General features: G+C 44.2%; 1 protein-coding gene across 2 annotated transcripts in view; it reads right to left on the bottom strand.

Moving 5' to 3' along the window:
- Window positions 1-20,549, bottom strand: part of SRD5A3 (steroid 5 alpha-reductase 3) — a 37,460-nt gene that overhangs the window by 9,907 nt on the left and 7,004 nt on the right. Inside the window, exons 2-5 of one of the 2 annotated variants that reach the window (XR_016037452.1) lie at window positions 19,504-19,646; window positions 17,526-17,723; window positions 13,523-13,657; window positions 8,893-12,634 (exon numbers count right to left, since the gene is read on the bottom strand). Coding sequence is in view for 1 of the 2 variants with exons in the window: in XM_055434516.2 (XP_055290491.1) it covers window positions 12,375-12,634; window positions 13,523-13,657; window positions 17,526-17,723; window positions 19,504-19,646 (736 nt within the window). In the remaining variant the exon portion in view is untranslated. Of the gene's footprint in view, window positions 1-1,653; window positions 12,635-13,522; window positions 13,658-17,525; window positions 17,724-19,503; window positions 19,647-20,549 lie in introns of those variants that run through there. The other variant, XM_055434516.2, reaches the window with a different exon arrangement.

The following is a 20,549-nucleotide window of genomic DNA, read 5'->3' as shown; positions in this document are numbered from 1 at the left end:
ATGAAATTGGAGCCTATTATACAGAGTGAAGTAAGCCAGAAAGAAAAACACCAATACAGTATACTAACGCATATATATGGAATTTAGAAAGATGGTAACCTGAACTCTGTATACGAGAGTGCAAAAGAGACATAGGCATATAGAACAGTCTTTGGGACTCTGTGGGAGAGGGTGAAGGTGGGATGACTGGGGAGAACGGCATTGTAGCATGTATATTATCATATGTGAAATGAATCACCAGTCCAGGTTCGATGCATGATACAGGATGCTTGGGGCTGGTGCACGGGGATGACATGAAGGGAGGATATGGGGAAGAGGGAGGTGGGAGGGGGGTTCAAGAAAGGGAACACATGTACACCTGGGACGGATTCATGTCAATGTATGGCAAAACCAACCAATATATTAATGTAAGGTAATTTGCCTCCAATAAAATAAATTAAAAAAAATAAAGTGTATAAACTGTGATTTTGGACAGGGTAAATCCCAACTTGTTCCACACATTCTGGACAGAGCTGGGTGCCAGTGGTGTGATTCCAGGGGAGCCGTGCAGGCCCCCGTCAGCACACACATGGGATGGCAAGTGAGCAATGGCTAAGCTGTGAATCTCAGGAAGACTGGCCCTGGGAGAGGACTCCTCTAGCTATGTAGAGACCCTAGAGAGGTGTGGCATGTGTCCTGAGCAGGACAGGAACGGATATCATCAGCATGCCCAGGAGTAGTGGTTCCTCTCCCAGCTGGAGTGCCTGGGCCCCACCCACTCCACACTGCAGCTCAGCATAGCTACAGAGCAGACAGGTCCTGGGAGAGGGCTGCAACAGAGGCAGGCAGATCTCTGGTGACAGTGCCGCCGTCTCAATCCCTGCAGCCACAACACCCAGATCCCCAGCTTACCCCACGCCACTGCCTGGCACTAGATCTGGGAAGAAATGCGAAAGGGATGTAAGCTTGGGAAGAACTGTGGACGGGTTTACACCGGTCCTCTGTGATTGCATGGACTTTGCTTCCTTCAGCAATCCCTTCCTTTGGGACATGACATGCACTTGAGGGCAATGGAGCCTGACCGAACCCAGCACTCAGAGCTGCTACTCCAACAACAGTGGAGCAGACCCTGCCCTCGCCAGGGTGGTGACCAGGGAGCCAAGAGGAAGCCCTGCCTCACATCCGGTACAGGCTCTAGTCACCACAGTACCAACCACACTCCCAGCAAGGAGATAACCGCGAGCACAACCTAAGTAAAGATCCATTTGGTCCATTCTGAAACCAGCCCCTGCACCAAAGATACTGGACATACACAGTCTACACAGGGACATTCCCACCTAAAAACACTCCTACCAGACCATAGTAGATAACTGTTCCTCCTAAATTGATAGAGACAGAGAAAGTTAAATAAAATAAAAAGGGAGAGAAACTACTCCCAACTGAAAGAGCAAAGGAAATTCCCTGAAAGAACAAATAAAGCAAAGCTCACAAGCCTACCAGACCCTGAATTTAAAAAATGGTAATAAAAGTACTAACTGAATTAAGAAAGATTCCTGATAGAAACACTGACCACTGTAACAAAAAACTAGAAACTATAAAGATGAAACAATAAACAAGAGACAATTCAACTGCGGAGGTAAAAACCAACCTAGAAGCAATGAATAGCAGATAAAATGACACAAAAGAACAAATATGTGATATTGAAGACAGAATAATGGAAATCACCCAGTCGAAACAGCAGACAGAAAGACAAATGAACAAAAATGAAAGCAGTGCATGAGATCTATGAAGTAATATAATATGTGCCAACCTATGCATAATAGGGGTTCCAGAAAGAGAAGAGAAAGAGGGGAAATGTATTTGAAGAAATTATACTGAAAACTTCTGAAATCTAAAGAAAGAAACTGATATACAGGTACAGGAAGCCCAGAAGGTTACAAAAAGGTGAACCCAAACAGACTCACACCAAGACGCATCATAATTAAAATGGCAAAATTAAGAGAATATTCTAAAGGCAGTGAGAGAAAAACAAAGAACCAGTTACAAGCCCATAAGGCTTATAAGCTGATATTTTGGCAGAAACTTTTGCAGGCTTGGACTTCCCTGGTGGCTCAGATAGTAAAGCGTCTGCCTACAATGCGGGAGACCTGGGTTCAATTCCTGGGTTGGGAAGATCCTCTGGAGAAGGAAATGGCAACCCACTCCAGTACCCTTGCCTGAAAAATCCCATGGATGGAGGAGTGTGGTAGACTACAGTCCATGGGGTCGCAAAGAGTTGGATACGACTGAGCGACTTCACTTTCACTTTGCAGGCTAAAAGGGAGTGTGGCAAGACATATTAAAAATCCTAAAAGGTAAAAACCTAATGCAGCATTCTCTACCCACCTAGATTATCATTTAGAATAGAAGGAGAGATAGACCTGACCCCACACCAGGCCATCTTCAAAAAGTCTACAAATAATAAATGCTGGAGAGAGTGATGAGAAAAATGAGCCCTCCTCCACTGTTGGTGGGAATAAACGGTACAGCCACTATGAAGAACGGTACGGAGATTCCTTAAAAAACTAAAAATAGAACTACCAATTCCACTCCTGGCATATATCCAGAGAAAACCATAATTCAGAACAGTAAGGATTTTGGCAAGGGAGCAAAGGGAGATGAAAACATGAGAGAGACGGTCAGACTGCAACCCTTAAATAAGGACCCAGCTGGCGCAGTGATGGCAGAATCGGCCTGTCAATGCAGGAGACACAAGAGACAGATTTAAACCCTGAGTTGGGAAGATCCCCTGGAGTAGAAAATGTCAACCTACTCTAGTATTCTTGCCCATAAAATTCCATGGACAGGGGAGCCTGTGGGCTACAGTCCATAGGGTCGCGGTTGGACACAACTGAACATGCCACACCATGACACCTTATTGAGAAGGCGGTTGTGGTAGGCAGCCTCTTAGACGGCCCCCACCCCCAGGGGCCCACACCCTCCTGATGATAACCCCGCCCTGTGCAATGAGTATGAGCTGATCTAGTGACTCCCTTCTAACAAACAGACATGGAGAAAGTGATGGGACATCACTTTGAAGATTAAGTGATAAAGCGGTTGCTTCTGTGTTGCGTTTTCTTGCCTGCTCTGATGGGAGGTGGGTCCCGTGCTATGAGCTGCCCCACTGAGAGAACCATGTAGCAGGAAACTAGAGGAGGTTCCCGGCTAGCAGTTCAGTGGCTAACAAGGGACTGAATCCTGCTAATGTTCACATGAATGAGTTTGGAGGAGGGCTCTCCCTCAGGGAGCTTACTGATGGGACTTCAGCCCTGGGGACATCCTGACTGAATGAATCCTTCAGGCAGAGGCACCCAGCTAAGCTGCATCTGAAGTCCTGACCCACAGAAACCGTGAGAGACATTTGCTGTTTTACGTTGCCAAGATCTGAAGTACGTCATTACGCAGCAGTGGATAGCACAGAGATGGTGAAGGAGCTACCCATGTGGCCCTCTGGGGAAGGAGCACTCTACGCAGAGGGAACAACCCGTGCAAAGGCCCTAACACGGGAGCATGACTGAGGTATATGGACCAGCAAGGAGGCAAGTGTGCAGGGAGAGGGAATGAAGGCAAGATTAGGAGACGAGGTAAGAGAGATGACTGGGGTTCAGATCATTTGGGAGACTAGTAACTTTGGAGTAACTTTGGCCTTAATCTGAGAGAAACTGGTAGTTGTTGCGGGGCTTTGGGACAGTAGCAACATGATCTATGTTTTTGAAAGATCACGCTGGCTTATGTTGACAGTGAGCTGTAGAGAATAAGGATAAAGCCAGGAGACCAATTAGGAGTCTGTTGTAACAGATTAGGTGGTTCAGTGATGGTGGGTCAAATCAGGAGGCTAGCTCAAAGAGTTAATATAACAGGGATAACTTCTGGATGCAGAGCCATTGATGATCTGCAGGCCAAGAGAGAAAGAGAAGAGTCAAGGAAGGCCTCGTTTTCAGTATGAGTAAGTAAAGAAATTAAAAAGCAGAGACATTACTTTGCCAACAAAGCTCCGTCTAGTCAAGGCTATGGTTTTTCCAGTGGTCATGTATGGATGTGAGAGTTGGACTGTGAAGAAAGCTGATCGCCGAAGAATTGATGCTTTTGAACTGTGGTGCTGGAGAAGACTCTTGAGAGTCCCTTGGACTGCAAGGAGATCCAACCAGTCCATTCTAAAGGAGATCAATCCTGGGTGTTCATTGGAAGGACTGATGCTAAAGCTGAAACTGTAATATTTTGGCCACCTCATGTGACGAGTTGACTCACTGGAAAAGACTCTGATGCTGGGAAAGGTTGGGGGTGGGAGGAGAAGGGGACGACAGAGAATGAGATGGCTGGATGGCATCACCGACTCTGTGGACATGAGTTTGAGAGAACTCCGGGAGTTGGTGATGGACAGGGAGACCTGGCGTGCTGTGATTCATGAGGTCGCAGAGAGTCGGACACGACTGAGCGACTGAACTGAACTGAACTGAACTGAAGTAAAGAAATGGGAGGGCTGTAGGAGAGAGGTGGCGGATGAGGAAAATCAGAAATTCACATGTAATCACATCAATCGAGATCTATATTACACACCAAGTAGAGACACTGAGTATGCAACTGGATATGAGTTGAGAGTTGAGGAATAATGTTTAGAAGTTGTCATATATTTAGAAGTTATCAGTATATAAATAGTATTTCAAGTCATGAGACTGTTATGAGATCACCATCTAAAGATAGAGAAAGGGACCAAGAACTCGGAACTGGCGCATTCTTACATTCAGAAGTCAGGATAAAGAGAAGGAATTGCAGAAAAACCTGGGAAGCAACAGCCAGGGAAGTAAGGAGGAAAGTGCAAGAGTGTGCCGAGTCTTGGAGTCAATTAGAGGAAGCCTATCAAGGTAAATCTCACATGCTAGTAAAGTCATGCTCAAAATTCTCCAAGCCAGACTTCAGCAATATGTGAACCGTGAACTTCTAGATGTTCAAGCAGGTTTTAGAAAAGGCAGAGGAACCAGAGATCAAATTGCCAACATCCACTGGATGATGGAGAAAGCAAGAGAGTTCCAGAAAAACATCTATTTCTGCTTCATTGACGATGCCAAAGGCTTTGACTGTGTGGATCACAATCAACTGTGGAACATTCTGAAAGAGATGGGAATACCAGACCACCTGACCTGCCTCATGAGGAACCTGTATGCAGGTCAGGAAGCAACAGTTAGAACTGGACATGGAACAACAGACTGGTTCCAGATAGGAAAAGGGGTACGTCAAGGTTGTATATTGTCACCCTGCTTATTTAACTTATATGCAGAGTACATTATGAGGAATGTTGGGCTGGAAGAAGCACGAGCTGGAATCAAGATTGCCGGGAGAAATATCAATAAGCTCAGATATGCAGATGACACCACCCTTATGGCAGAAAGTGAAGAGGAACTCAAAAGCCTCTTGATGAATGTGAAAGAGGAGAATGAAAAGGTTGGCTTGAAGTTCAACATTCAGAAAATGAAGATCATGGCATCTGGTCCCATTACTTCATGGGAAATAGATGGGGAAACAGTGGAAACAGTGTCAGACTTTATTTTTTGGGGCTCCAAAATCACTGCAGAAGCTGATTGCAGCCATGAAATTAAAAGACGCTTACTCCTTGGAAGGAAAGTTATGACCAACCTAGACAGCATATTAAAAAGCATTACTTTGCCAACAAAGGTCCATCTAGTCAAGGCTATGGTTTTTCCCGTGGTCATGTATGGATGTGAGAGTTGGACTGTGAAGAAAGCTGATCGCCAAAGAATTGGTGCTTTTGAAGTGTGGTGCTGGAGAAGACTCTTGAGAGTCCCTTGGACTGCAAGGAGATCCAACGAGTCCAAACTAAAGGAGATCAATCCTGTGTGTTCATTGGAAGGACTGATGCTGAAGCTGAAACTCCAATACTTTGGCCACCTCATGCGACGAGCTGACTCACTGGAAAAGACTCTGATGCTGAGAGGGATTGGGGGCGGGAGGAGAAGGGGACGACAGAGAATGAGATGGCTGGATGGCATCCCCGACTCTGTGGACATGAGTTTGAGTGAACTCCGGGAGTTGGTGATGGACAGGGAGGCCTGGCGTGCTGTGATTCATGGGTCGCAAAGAGTCGGACACGACTGAGCGACTGAACTGAACTGAATCAAGGTGAAGTGGCTGACTGCTTCATCGGTGTGAATACTGAGAAGCAACCACTAGATTTCACATGGTTGCTGGAGGCTCTTTCAGAAGCAGTGTCAGTTGAGTTGTGTGGTATGGAGAGTGACTGGAATGGGTTGAGCGGTGAGAGGAAAAGAACTGGAGTTAGTAAGGACAAAATAAAACTTTGCAGTTTGGCTGCAAAGCCACCAGAAAAATCAGGTGCTATGCGCTAAGGGAAATGGGATTCAGTTCAGTTCAGTGAACTGAACTGCCTTTTCTAAAACCTGCTTGAACATCTGGAAGTTCACGGTTCACGTATTGCTGAAGCCTGGCTTGGAGAATTTTGAGCATGACTTTACTAGTGTGTGAGATGAGTGCACTTGTGCGGTAGTTTGAGCATTCTTCGGCATTGCCTTTCTTTGGGATTGGAATGAAGACTGACCTTTTCCAGTCCTGTGGCCACTGCTGAGTTCTCCAAATTTGCTGGCATACTGAGTGCAGCACTTTCACAGCATCATCTTCCAGGATTTGAAATAGCTCAACTGGAATTCCATCACCTCCACTAGCTTTGTTCGTAGTGATGCTAAGGCCCACTTGACTTCACATTCCAAGATGTCTGGCTCTAGGTGAGTGATCACGCCATCATGATTATCTTGATTGTGAAGATCTTTTTTGTACAGTTCTTCTGTGTATTCTTGCCACCTCTTCTTAATATCTTCTGCTTCTGTTCCGTTCCATTCAGTCGCTCAGTCGTGTCTGACTCTTTGCGACCCCGTGGACTGTAGCCTACCAGGCTTCTCCGTCCATGGGATTCTCCAGGCAAGAATACTGGAGTGGGTTACCATTTCCTTCTCCAGGGGATCTTCCCGACCCAGGGATCGAACCTGGGGTTAGGTCCATACATATCTGTCCTTTATTGAGCCCATCTTTGCATGAAATGTTTACTTGGTATCTCTAATTTTCTTGAAGAGATCTCTTGCTTTTCCTATTCTGTTGTTTTGCATTGATCACTGAGGAAGGCTTTCTTATCTCTCCTTGCTATTCTAAATGGGATTAGGTTTTAAAAAGGTATTTTTTCTGTTGCTGGCAAAATTGAGAAAGGGCAAAACTTTGCTGACTTAATAGGAAGAAGAATAGCTAACCAATGTCCTTAGGTAAACTCCAGTGCCCAAGCAGAGGGCCTTAGCTTCAAGTAGAAACTCAGAAAGACTGTTTTTAGTTTCAGGAAAAAGTTGTAAATGACTTTGAAATGAGTGAAAAAAATATTACTGGTGTCTAGTCTATCATACTCTTCAAGTTATCCTGCACCTTGTCTTTGAACTATTTTATAACTTTGTAAGTCAGACACTTGGTAGGAATGCAAAAAAATCTTTTCTATAGACATACAAATGAATTTTGTCCAATGGAGGCACAATTGATTTTCCTCTCCTACTACATGACAGTTTTGCATATATGAAGCAAATTTATTTTAGCATGCCTTATTATCCATAAGGGCTTCTCAGGTGGCACGAGTGGTAAAGAACCTACCTGCCAATGTGGAGACATAAGAGGTGGGTTCAATCCCTGGGTTGGGAAGATCCCCTGGAGGAAGGCATGGCAACCCACTCAAGTATCTTGCCTAGAAATTCTATAGGCAGAAGAGCCTGGTGGGCTACAGTCCATAGGGTCACAAAGAGTTGGACACGACTGAAGCAACTTAACACGCACGCACACACATTATCCATTTATGTGTCCATTCTTCGAAATTCTTCTTTGAGCTGGTTCTAATGTCTTACTGGTTCCTTCACCACGATTTCAATAGAATCTTTGGCACATGTTCATTTTATGTTTGTATGAGAATCATGATTATATATTCTTCTTTAGAAAGTATCCTTCAACAATAGTAATAAGGGCAGACAAGATACAAGGGCAGATGCTTTAGGTGGGTGCAGTGATGGTAACCTGTGGAAGTCGTCGTCCAGCAGCTTCACTCCCTTAAGTCAGAGACGCGACACAGTCAGCAGAGTGGGAGAGTGAATGGAACAGGGATGTTCACTATCATTGCAGCAGTTTAGACCACTTGAGGTGAGTGGCCATAAATTTGAAGGGGGATGTTTGGGGACTGTATTTCATCAGCCATAGTTCAGGTGCATAGGAGCACACACAAGGAGGGAGGGGTGAATTTAACCAGGGACTGGCACCCCACTCCAGTACTCTTGCCTGGAAAATCCCATGGATGGAGGAGCCTGGTGGGCTGCAGTCCATGGGGTCGCTAAGAGTCGGACACGAATGAGCGACTTCACTTTCACTTTTCACTTTCATGCATTGGAGAAGGGAATGGCAACCCACTCCAGTGTTCTTGCCTGGAGAATCCCAAGGACGGGGGAGCCTGGTTGGCTGCCATCTATGGGGTCACACAGAGTTGGACACGACTGAAGTGATGCAGCAGCTGCAGCAGTACCTTAGTTAAATCATCAGGAAGAAGCAATGCAGGGAGGCAAGAGAGTTAGGGATATTACAAACGGATGATAAGAGTGATTCCCTTAAGTAGGTTAAGGAGATGAAACTTAAGAGGAGAGGTGAAGGACAATAATAATGTCACGATATCAATAGACTGGAGGTCCCAGTGGGGTTGAAGGGCTGTTGGAGTTGCTGTACTAGAACAATGAACTGCAAAGACAGGAGATGGCAATCAGAGAAGCAAAATATTCTACTTGGGACTAGCATCCTACCATCTGAACATTCGACCATTTGAGAGTCACTTACCTGCTAACCACCAAACTGCTCTTTTGGTGGGCAGCAGCAGAGATGTTTTCCATGGAGTGCTTACTTCCCCTTCTCCTAGATTTATTCATATGGTCTTTCTCAGTGAGAAGATTCCATGAAATCACATCTTGTTACTTTAGAGTGAACAGAATCTGCAGAATCAGGCAGCACGATGAGCAGGGGCTCCATGGACCATTGTGCAGTTTGTGCACTGCACAAACACCAAGTTGAAGGATGACTGGGCTGAGATCCGGCTCAAGATCTGCTTATTAAGCTGCAGTCCCATCCCCAGCTGCCTTTTATGCCCACAAAGGCTCATGCCCTGCTCTCATAGGGATGTTCCTACAGTTACGACTTTAATTCACAGAAAGATGCTATGTAGGGTAGGCCAGGGACCCCTGATAAACCTGCACATAGGCTACGAGGTTTTTACCCCCAGGGCTAGACTCAGGAGCTAGACTGGTCTTTCTGCAGAGAAATCCCTTGTGTTCTTTTGTCCACTAAGCACTTCCTGTGTTCACTCTTTTTGAAGGAAGAGACCTGATATTATGTGCATAGGGTAGCTTTTTATAATACAATGTTTATTCAAATAATTTTGTTTCCCTGAAACCAACATATGGCTTTCTAGATCGTCAGTATTTGAGAAAAATGATGAAATACACATCATGTGATTTAGGAACCACTGCCACCTCTACTGTTTCTTTTCCATTTATCAGAAAAACCTTAGAAGGTTAAGATACTGATAAAAATCAGTTGAATATTTTTTTCTGATAAGCAGATACTTCTTAGATATGTAAAAAATTTCTACTTGCTCATTTACTAAGACCTCTTTAATGTTATCAGTTCTAGATAGATTCCTTATCAATGGTTCAGGTAATTTTAGTTATGTCAATGTTTACAGTCTCCTTAGACTATCTATTAAGCTTCATATAAAAATATCAGCAAAGGCTTTTCCTTTTCTTTGGCTAGGAATTCTAGTAATAACCACTCACTGAACTAGAAACGTAACACAGAACAAAGTTTTGTGGTGACAGAATCATCCATGCTCACTGAAAGTTTACTGAAAGCAAATGTTAGTGTAGAGGCTGAGCTACAACTTGGGAGACATAAAAACAAAGGCTGTTTTTAGCAAACTTTTATAGTCAGCTTTTAACCCAGGGAATGCTGTTATGAGGTGGTTCAGTATCATTTCTCCTGAACTTGCTAGTAACAGAAACAAAGAGTAAAGCTGTTCAACTAAGCGAGCAGGTTAAGTCAGGAACCCTGCCCCCAAGCTACTCCAGGACTACCCAAGGGAAGAATCTACAGACTGTCTCTGGCACTCTCCCTTCAGGCACAGAGAATATTTTCACCAATTCAAGAGCATTGCTGATAGCAATCTTGCAACACAGCACGATTTTCAATTATTCTCCATGGCTGAGCTTTCACCAGAGACCACCTTTGTTCTGAACCCCTTTGAAGACAGCACTACTTCCTTTTCTGTTTTCACCTAGAAGTGCAATGTCTGAGCCAGGAAGGGGAAGGGAGAGCAAGAGACAGAAGTGTGGTGAGGGTGGTGTGGGCGTGGGGTGTACAGGGCGGACAGGGAACCCTCTCACAGCCCTGTGGGCTTCCTCGCAGGAGTGATGATGATTTTACTTTAAAGTACAATGAAATTCCAGAGTAGTAGCCAAATTCCTAGTCTAGCCTAGTATGAAATTGCAAGCTAAAAGCAAAATACATTTTTCTCCCCCAATGCTACTAAAATTTATGCCATTTGTGTGGAAATTAAGACCAAAATGCAACAGGCTTCACATTTCTGATGTAGGAAGTTTTGTTCCTGAAGCCTCGTCTTGAGGATGGAAAATCTAAATGATAAATGAAATGAACATGTCATTTCATTTGAACAGACTGAGCAGCTGATGGAAGTAGCATTTGATTGTTGGGGAGGAAATGCTACTTTAGAAGTGTAAGAACTTTACAATATGTGCTGATATACATACACTGAAAGTCAGATTGGAAAGAATCTAACAGCTTTGGTTTATCACTGCAGAGATGTAGGTGGTGAGGACATTCTTAGACTATGCATTTTATCTGTGTTGGGTTAACAATGAGGTGCCTTCCCTTACAGCATGGTATGCTGCTGCTGCTGCCAAGTTGCTTCAGTGGTGTCCGACTCTGGGTAACCCCACAGACGGCAGCCCACCAGGCTCCCCCGTCCCTGGATTCTCCAGGCAAGAACACTGGAGTGGGTTGCCATTTCCTTCTCCAATGCATGAAAGTGAAAAGTGAAAGTGAAGTCGCTCAGTCGTGTCCCACTCTTAGCAACCCCATGGACTGCAGCCTACCAGGCTCCTCCATCCAGGGGATTTCCCAGGCAAGAGTACTGGAGTGGGGTGCCATTGCCTTCTCCCCATAGCATGGTATATCTGAGCACAAAACTTTAGCAGACTATAATAAAACATCTGTATAAAAGAAATAGTTAATACCTTGGCCAATAAGCCAGTAAATCTTATGTTGCACAAATGTGTAGTTTTTACTGCACTGCTCAGACTATGGTATTATTTTCTACTCTCACACTATGCTTTTATAACTACTTGATTGAATGATGGGTATTTTCTTTAAATAAGCTATTGTCAGTATAAACTTTAAATATCTTTGAATTCATTCTATTAAGTTAAAATAAACTCAGGCAGTTATTAATCCAATCTAAACTACTACGTGCAAATAAGGCTACAGCGCTAGCCGATCTGGAGTGTCACTGCCATTCATGAAGGCTTTTTATGTATTAATACAAAAATACTTTATTTTTGATACGTTCACTTTTAAGGTACTCCCTAGAAAGGGATGTCAAAAAAGTATTAAATAAAAGAGGTTTCAAACTTTGTTAAGCTGTGATTTGAGGGGGGAGATGACCACTGATGGTTACATTACTGGTAGTCTTTGTGTAATAAGTATAAAATAACTTCAATAAACTCACTTTCCCCTGAATCCATCAGTGTGAAATTATACACTGCTGTTATTTTCCAGGGCTACTCCGCTTTGACTGAAATGCAATAAGCATTTACTGAGCACCTACTCTACTGCTTATCCTGCTGTCTAGTTAGTTTGTCAGAGGCAAAAACAAAGCCACATGTGAGCTTATCTCTTCCTTTGTATATGGATGTATTTGTTAGATGCTGTTTATATATTCTTGGCTGGTTTTGTTTTTGAAGCAGCTTAAAGTCTCATCTGTTCTTTATTTTTTAGCAGCTGGTTAGTTTTCTAGTGTATCTCAGAAAGCACACACAGCGTTCCCACATCTGCCGGGAGGAAGGATTTCTTCTCTGAAGACTCATTTTCCAGAAGGTATGTCTTTGCTCGCGCAGTGAAGACTTTTGGTAACAGAAATGGAACAGAGTTTCAAGCCATTCCGCAGAAACTGTACTTTGGTCTCCAGACTTCCTTGTCCTTAGGAATGGAACCCGTCACTTGGTTTGCATTCTTTATAACTGGAGGTTAACTTAAAACAGAAATGGCAGGAAAGCTTTCCTGTGCTTCGGGTAGGAGATGAATTTGCTTTTGTAGAATTTGTGGCTGAGGAAAGCAGACAGGGCCTGGCTGAAGAAGACATATGTTACCACGAGCCACCAAGTTAAGTTGTAGAAACCGAAGGTGACAGCCATGGAAATGTAGATCATCAGTTCTGCCAAGTAGTTAGGGGAAGAGACGTATTCAAACCAGTCTCCAAAAGGGATTCGGTGGTTACAGTGAATGACCACTCCTGAAACGGGAAAAGAAGATACCCTTAACGTCTGAAGTTGCCAGAAGGAACCACTTTGCTCCCGAAATCATTTCTAAAAAGTCAATCAGAAAAGGATGTCACAGACCTGTACAAACCACCACGCTGTTACCACCTCCACTGTCAACCTACCACATGTTAGAAAGTCACAGGGTGAAGTTATACTAACTGTAAATAAGCACAAAGGAAAGCCTGTTTTTCCAACAATCCTCCAAGCTAGTGATGAAGAGCTCAGATTCCAGAGTCAGACTGCCTGAGTTAAAACCCTAGCTCTGCCACTTACAAGCTGTGTAATTTTAGGTGAGTTGCTTAAACTCTCTGTGCCCGTTTCCTCACCTGTAAAATCAGGGTAAGACTGTATTTGCCTCAAGCGAGAACTATGACATTACATATAAAGCAACTCAGAACAGGGCTGGCACAAAACAAGTACCTGACAGATGCTGAGTAGCACAATTTTTATTATTTATCAATTTTTATTATTTCAAAAAGCCTAATAAAAACTGTATTTGTGATAAATCAATACAAGCTAACTAAAAAGTTAAGGTTTTCTGCTTTGGTTGGAACGATACTAACTTGGCACAGTAACGGTAGTGCTGACCTGCTGGTTAGACACATACATGCAGTGTAGGCCCCAAAACGCGGGCACAGAATAGTCACAGAATGTCAGGGCTAGATGGTGCCAGGGAGGGCTGTCAGTAAAATGCTCTCACTTTACATATGGGAAGATCAAGACCCAGAGAGTCTTGTCGAAATGAGTATTTGATAGATTGATTAGTCGACTAATTAGGGCAGGAAAGAAAAGAAAGAATAAGTACATTTAACTCCTGAGGGCTAAAACCCCACAGTAAGTGGTTCTAAAAGACATCTTACCTGCTTTGTTTTTCCTGAGATTGCTGAGAATGACATGACATTTATACTGATGGGCAGATGACCAGATGAACATCATCATTCCGAGGATATGGAACCACCGAGCCTGCATCAAGAGATGCTTCCCTATCACATAGACTACAGAAATAAGAATTACCTTGTTAGCCAACTCTGCAAAACTTCAGAGGCTCAGCGCATTAAAAAAATCATACAGCCTGCAGAACACAATTATCCACTTATTCGGTTCCTCATGACTAGAAAACCACCCTGATCATCATTTCCCAAGCACAGAAGGGAGAACACCGTCCCTGTGGATGAAGGAGGTGTGCTCCTCAGCTAGGGGCAGCTTCAGGGCTCACTGGAGGAGAACTCCAGATCGGCATATTCTCCTGCTCCTTCTTAAAGTACTTCAGGCACGGGCACCAGCTCTGTGGGTCAGCTCCCACTCCTGTGATGTACTCTTGTGTGGTGAGACCACTTTGCATTTTTATTGCTAAGCCTGGTTTGATGTCTTCTTTCTTGCAGTCTGCTGTCAGAAAAACACCTTCTGAAGGATCTCACCTGAGCCATTTCTAGGGAAACTTTGAAAACTGACTTGACTGGCTCCAGCCAATGAAGAAAATCACTGGAAGTAAAGGTGAGGGGTGGAGCTTCTCAAAAAGGGAAATGTAAAGCAAGAGAGTTTCAGAAAAACATCTATTTCTGCTTCATTGACTATGCCAAAGCCTTTGACTGTGTGGATCACAATAAACTGTGGAACATTCTGAAAGAGATGGGAATCCCAGACCACCTGACCTGCCTCTTGAGAAACCTGTATGCAGGTCAGGAAGCAACAGTTAGAACTGTACATGGAACAACAGACTGGTTCCAAATAGGAAAAGGAGTATGTCAAGGTTGTATCTTGTCACCCTGCTTATTTAACTTCTATGCAGAGTACATCATGAGGAATGCTGGGCTGGAAGAAGCACAAGTTGGAATCAAGATTGCCAGGAGAAATATCAATAACCTCAGAATGCAGATGACACCACCCTTATGGCAGAAAGTGAAGAGGAACTCAAAAGCCTCTTGATGAAAGTGAAAGAAGAGAGTGAAAAGGTTGGCTTGAAGCTCAACATTCAGAAAACAAAGATCATGGCATCTGGTCCCATCACTTCATGGGAAACAGATGGAAAAACAGTGGAAACAGTGTCAGACTTTATTTTTGGGGGCTCCAAAATCACTGCAGATGCTGATTGCAGCCAGGAAATTAAAAGATGCTTGCTCCTTGGAAGGAAAGTTATGACCAACCTTGATAGTATATTAAAAAGCAGAGACATTACTTTGCCAACCAAGGTCCGTCTAGTCAAGGCAATGGTTTTTCCCGTGGTCATGTATGGATGTGAGAGTTAGACTGTGAAGAAAGCTGATCGCCGAAGAATCGATGCTTTTGAACTGTGGTGTTGGAGAAGACTCTTGAGAGTCCCTTGTACCGCAAGGAGATCCAACCAGTCCATTCTAAAGGAGATCAGTCCTGGGTGTTCATTGGAGGGATTGATGCTAAAGCTGAAACTGCAATACTTTGGCCACCTCATGCGACGAGTTGACTCACTGGAAAAGACTCTGATGCTGGGAAAGGTTGGGGGCGGGAGGAGAAGGGGACGACGGAGAATGAGATGGCTGGATGGCATCACCGACTCTGTGGACATGAGTTTGAGTGAACTCCAGGAGTTGGTGATGGACAGGGAGGCCTGGCGTGCTGTGATTCATGGGGTCGCAGAGAGTCGGACACGACTGAGCGACTGAACTGAACTGAACTGAAACTGCAAGATAAAGACCAAAGCAATATCCCTTTCTGATTAGAGAGAACCCAGTCAAGAGATTTTGTTTCAGGAGTAGAAACACTCAAAGTTCCATCTTCCTTTTTCTTCTCCAGCTACTAAGAAGACAGGAAGAATGAAAGTTTTCTAAGGATTGGCATCAGAAAAGCAAACGAAGGACTTCCCTATGTTCAGCAGGAAGCAGTGAGGGGAGTCAGGGACTTGACTGAAGAAAACAAAGCTGGGTCCAGGCCAGCGGAGGAAACTCCAGGAGAGACACGTCATGCAGACAGACTACAAGCTAGCAGGTTACCAAAGTGCTTTGGAAAGTTCCTTTGGGTGAAAACCTAGGACTGTTCTTCAGGAATGACAGCTCAAATAGTGATATGGGCTGAGAAGAATGCCACAGCCAAAAGCTGAGGGAGGAAAAACTGACTTAAGTTCAGAGAAATCAGATGGAGAGAAGCCAGCTGGAGCCAATAAATAATTCAGGGACTGAGAAAGACTGTCAGTAAGTCGTACTTTAAAATCATTCCTCGAGCCATGGAAGCCTTGGGTGGTCCTACAGCAATAGAGAGAGGCTGATCAAAGGGCAGTTAGCATGGAAATCAAACCTGCGGAGAAGGCTCACTCACTGAGTACTGGAAATATCCAGACCATGGGCTCAATTTACGAGGAGGGGTAGGGCAGCTTTAGGAAACAGAGAGACTTGGGCTCAGAGAAAACAGTTGTGAATGATCTACCCTAGCATGTGTGGGCTGATGGATACTAAGGGTGCAAGATGAAGTTAACCTCAGCACCCAAAATTCACTTCAGTCACCCAAAATGACTTGAATTCTTTACGATAAACATGCACTGTTTTTGTTTAACAAAAACAAACAAAAAAAAAGATGGTCAAATAAGTTAGATATCCAATCCTCCCTCCCCTCCACCACCCCAGCCCCCAAAATCACATTTCATTTCCTCCTCATAAACAAAGGTTGTGATTTTGCTTCCCTCGTCCGAGCAAGTGAGAGTTTCAGAAGTGTTAAGACGCACCTTTGATTTACCACAGTACTCTTTTTGCCCTCCCCTCTCAGGCTGCCTCACTTGAGAAAAACTTCTTTTGTAAGGGGAACCACCACAAGAACTAAATGGCAAAAGAATGGCTCCCTGCTGCTGCTGCTGCTAAGTCACTTCAGTCGTGTCCGACTCTGTGTGACCCCACCCTGCCTCCTCTCAAATCCCAACTTGTCACCAGGAGCTGGGGCCACCCCTTCCTCCTCTGGTGTTTCATGATTTCACACTGCACAACAACTTCACCTTCCCCAGCCTCACCCCTCCACCCCAGGATGACAAGGCTTTGGTGAGACAACTGGGCTGGCTGACCTTTCTCCTGCTCCAGTGAGTTCCCCTGCTTCCTGTTCTACTCCTGACCACACTGCCTCTTTCTTTCCAGACTAACCCACAGACGTTCACTGACTTCAGTCCCACTGAGGGAAACCCCATGGCCCCTTTCTTCATCCCTAAACCGAGCCTCCCGAGGACTCTGCACTGTGCTCTCTTTACTGAAGGCGCTGCTGCTTATGTTGATGTCTCTCGGGTTTCAGCAGGTATGGTTAATGTGACGTGTATCTGCTGGGTCCCCTTGGGCATGCACACTTGTTTAACTTGTAAAATTGTTATTGGGGTATAGACAATGTTGTGTTAGTTTCTACCGTACAGCAAAGTGAATGAGCCACAGATATACATATATCCTCTTCTTTTTTTGGATTTCCTTCCCATTTAGGTCACCACGGAGCACTGAGGAGGGTGCCCTGAGCTACACACAGTAGGTTCTCATTGGTTACCTGTTTTATGCATAGTATCAGTAGTGTCAAACCCAGTCTCCCAGTTCATCCCACTCCATCCCTCTCCCCCTTGGTGTCTGCATATTTTTTCTCTACATCTGTGTCTCTGCTTGCTTTGCGGGTAAGATCATCTATACCATTTTTCTAGATTCCACATATATGTGTTAATATATGATGTTTGTTTCTCTCTTCCTGACTTATAGTTCACTCTTTATGACAGCCTCCAGGTATGTTGCGTTTTCAAAGCTACAATTAGAGCCCAGACTCCTCATATGCCAAGTGGACTGGGCAGGTCTCTTACTTCCCAACTTCCATAGTGCTTGGTGGGGAGAGTCTCTCGCATACTCAGTGACCAGCTGACAGACCCCAGTGACCACTCACCATTCCTGCCGTCCATGGGCACTTGGCTCAGCACAGTTAGGCCAACAAGGATATAGTACACAAGTCCAAAACAGTACTGCACGACGTGGATCATGGCATTGGAGAAGACACTGACGTAGAAGCACTCAAAGAGTCTTCGCAGGCTGTGCAGCCATAAAAACACTAGCACTAAAAATGCAGACAGCGCGAGCTCACCCCCTGCGATTCAGAATGGAACAAGCTCAGCATCGCTCTCTCCAGGAATAATCCGAAGTTATGTCTGTCTGTACTGTTAGGCAGTATTAAACAAGATCAGAGCTGGGCAAGGGTACCAGATATCATCCAGTCTAACATTACCGCTTGTAGTAGCAATGAGGAACTGAGCCAAGTGAAGTCAAGGGCTTTGGCTAGTGACGCAGAGTGGAGACAAACTCAGGTCTCCTGTCTCTACTTTGTGGCGTGAAAGCCATCTGGGTCATGTGGCTGGGAAGAGTCTGTGCTCTCAGAACCCGACTCCACAGTTTCTGGGCCCCAGACATGCATCCCCATTTAAAGATAGTCAGGAAGAGCTCCTGAATGACTTCTGAGCCAGGCCCCCTGGTGGGATGCCTGAGGTCAGGGGGACACGTGACACAGGAATGTATAGAACCAGAGAGGGGCATGAAAATGGAGTGGGAAGAATTGTGCATTTCTTTTCATACTAAGGGGGAAAGAAAAGAGAAATGATACTTTTGGGGGACTGTGAGCCTTGAGATCTATCTTTCTATCTGTCTTTTGCCCCTCTGCCCCAAAAGAAGTCAGAAAAAATGCTGGTTTTTAAAATGACATAAAATCTAGATTTTTCAAAAAATGTTATCATACAACATAAATATACAGTAAGAACACAGCCTAACAGATTTTTACAAACTAAACCCATATGACCAGATCCAGAACAGAAGACAACCAGCAGCTGCTTGGGTTTCCTTCCAGGCACTGCCCCTCCGGACTCTCCGAAGGGTACATTCTATGCAGACTTCTGTCATATTGACTTGGCCTGCTTTTCTCTTTTAAACATAGTAAAAATCTAACTCTTCAGGAACAGGTTAAAACAAAAACCAAATAAAACTCCTCACAATCACCCTCCAAATACCAGAACCCCATGAATGAAGGCATAAAGTGTTAAGTGGTGAAGTGGGATTCGCTCTGGTATCTTCCCCTCCCAAATAGGCTTTGCATACTTTTCTCGTCTGACTGTCATCTTTTGCAAAAAGTTCCTCTGTTGATACAGAAACAGGATTGTTCCTAGGGAGCCAGTGGTTTGGCTGCTGGAACAAAGGACAGAGATAGCACCAGAATAATTTGTTTCTAATTCTTCCCCTCTCCCACTGCCTGACATTAACTGAGGCCATGTTATGGTTTTCATCTTCAATTCCTTACTTTTTAAATAGTTCCGTGTATCCTTTATTCAAGGCACAGTGAGACAAATTTAAAGGCTATTTTGTAATCATCTGGTCAACAACTATTTCCAGTCAATTTTATTATATAATCAAAGCTCCACAGCATAACAAACATTTTTAATCCATGATCAAAAAGTAATTTTCTCTCAAATTTCTGGAGTCTGGAGGCACGATTTTGTTTGGAACTACATATATGATAAATGTTTCAAGGCAAACCTGAGGAATCTTAAAAGCTTTTCCCCTTAACTATAAAGACTTCCATATAAATTTACCAACAGTACTAAAAATATCAGAGGGAGAACGGCCAGTGCTATTCAGCACAGCACTTGCTGGGAAGTCAGGGATGAAGAATCGACTTTCAGCTCTGCCATGATCTCAGTGAAGGACCTGAGGCCTCCTCCTTGGCCATCTGGCTATGATCCACACAGAAGTCTTTCTGCCCCCACCCTTCACCCGCTGAGGAGGAGCCTGAGAGAAGCTATGAAGTACCCAGAACAGCTCGCCGCAGGCAGGAAAGTCAGGAACAGGACACAAGGGTTGGAATTAGCCAGGGGAGTTGTTACCTCGGAACTGCGCAGTCCCAAGAATTCTGAGCAGACCATGAAGCCAGTTTGGAAAAGGCGCTCCCATGAACAGAGAGTGAGTAAGGCTCCAAAGCAGGAACCCGTTCCACAGCACTGAGATGATGTAGAAATGCGAAAAATACCTGCAAAGGGAAAACAGGTTAGATAATGATCAAAGTAGATCCACTTGAAGCCATTACGCTAGAAGACTATTTTTTGTTTCCTCATCCTCTTTTCCCTCATGCTGCAAGCATAGTTTTGCTTTTTTAATAGAACCTGAATCCTACAGATGTTCAGGTTTTTGAAATTTCCTTTCAGATGATGGGACTGGTTAACTCATAGGAAAAAGAGGTTTCCTGAGGTTAATAAGAACACAAATGGCCTTGTTAAATTTAAAGTTAACTATTTGTCTTATCTTCAGGTAACAAAATTGGGCTCAAACTCAAAAATAGAGGGCCCCAGGGCCTGGCAGGGAGAGCCCAGACTGTGCTACCACAAGCCAAACCTGTGGAAGATTTCTAAATCTCAAGTAATATTGCTGCAATAGCCATACAACAGTTACACAAGATTTGCACAATCACAGGCTCATAGGGCTGCAAGAAACCTTAAACAGGTCTTCTGATCTAGTGTCTTCCTAAATTGTGTTGACCTCAATTACTTCTCTGATAACATGACAAATAAGAACTCATAAAACTAGCTATCAACTCCTGATGGGTATAGTCTCCTACAAGTACAGTGTGTATGTGTTGGAATCAACAGAGTAACTAATGAAATAAAACCACAAAAGCAACAAAAATTGCAATTAACAGAGTTAATTTTATGTGAAAGACAATGTTGGTTTGCTGCAGTGACACCACCTGGTATGGTCTGAGAGCCTACCACGGATTTTTCTGAGGTCTCTACCTATTCGTCTACTAGTTTCCGCTATTCAACTTAAAATCTTTCTGACTCTGCAAGTTGCCTGGACGTCACTAGGCCTTCCCTGGTCTTCAAAGCATCACAGCTATATTAAGCCTTCCTTCTTGTCTCATTAATCTGTGATGCAG

The sequence above is a fragment of the Moschus berezovskii genome, chromosome 5, assembly GCF_049115385.1.
Source record: "Moschus berezovskii isolate FMDL1 chromosome 5, NW_MosBer_1.0, whole genome shotgun sequence".
Taxonomy (NCBI): domain Eukaryota; kingdom Metazoa; phylum Chordata; class Mammalia; order Artiodactyla; family Moschidae; genus Moschus; species Moschus berezovskii.
This window is presented reverse-complemented; position numbering and strand designations above follow the sequence as displayed.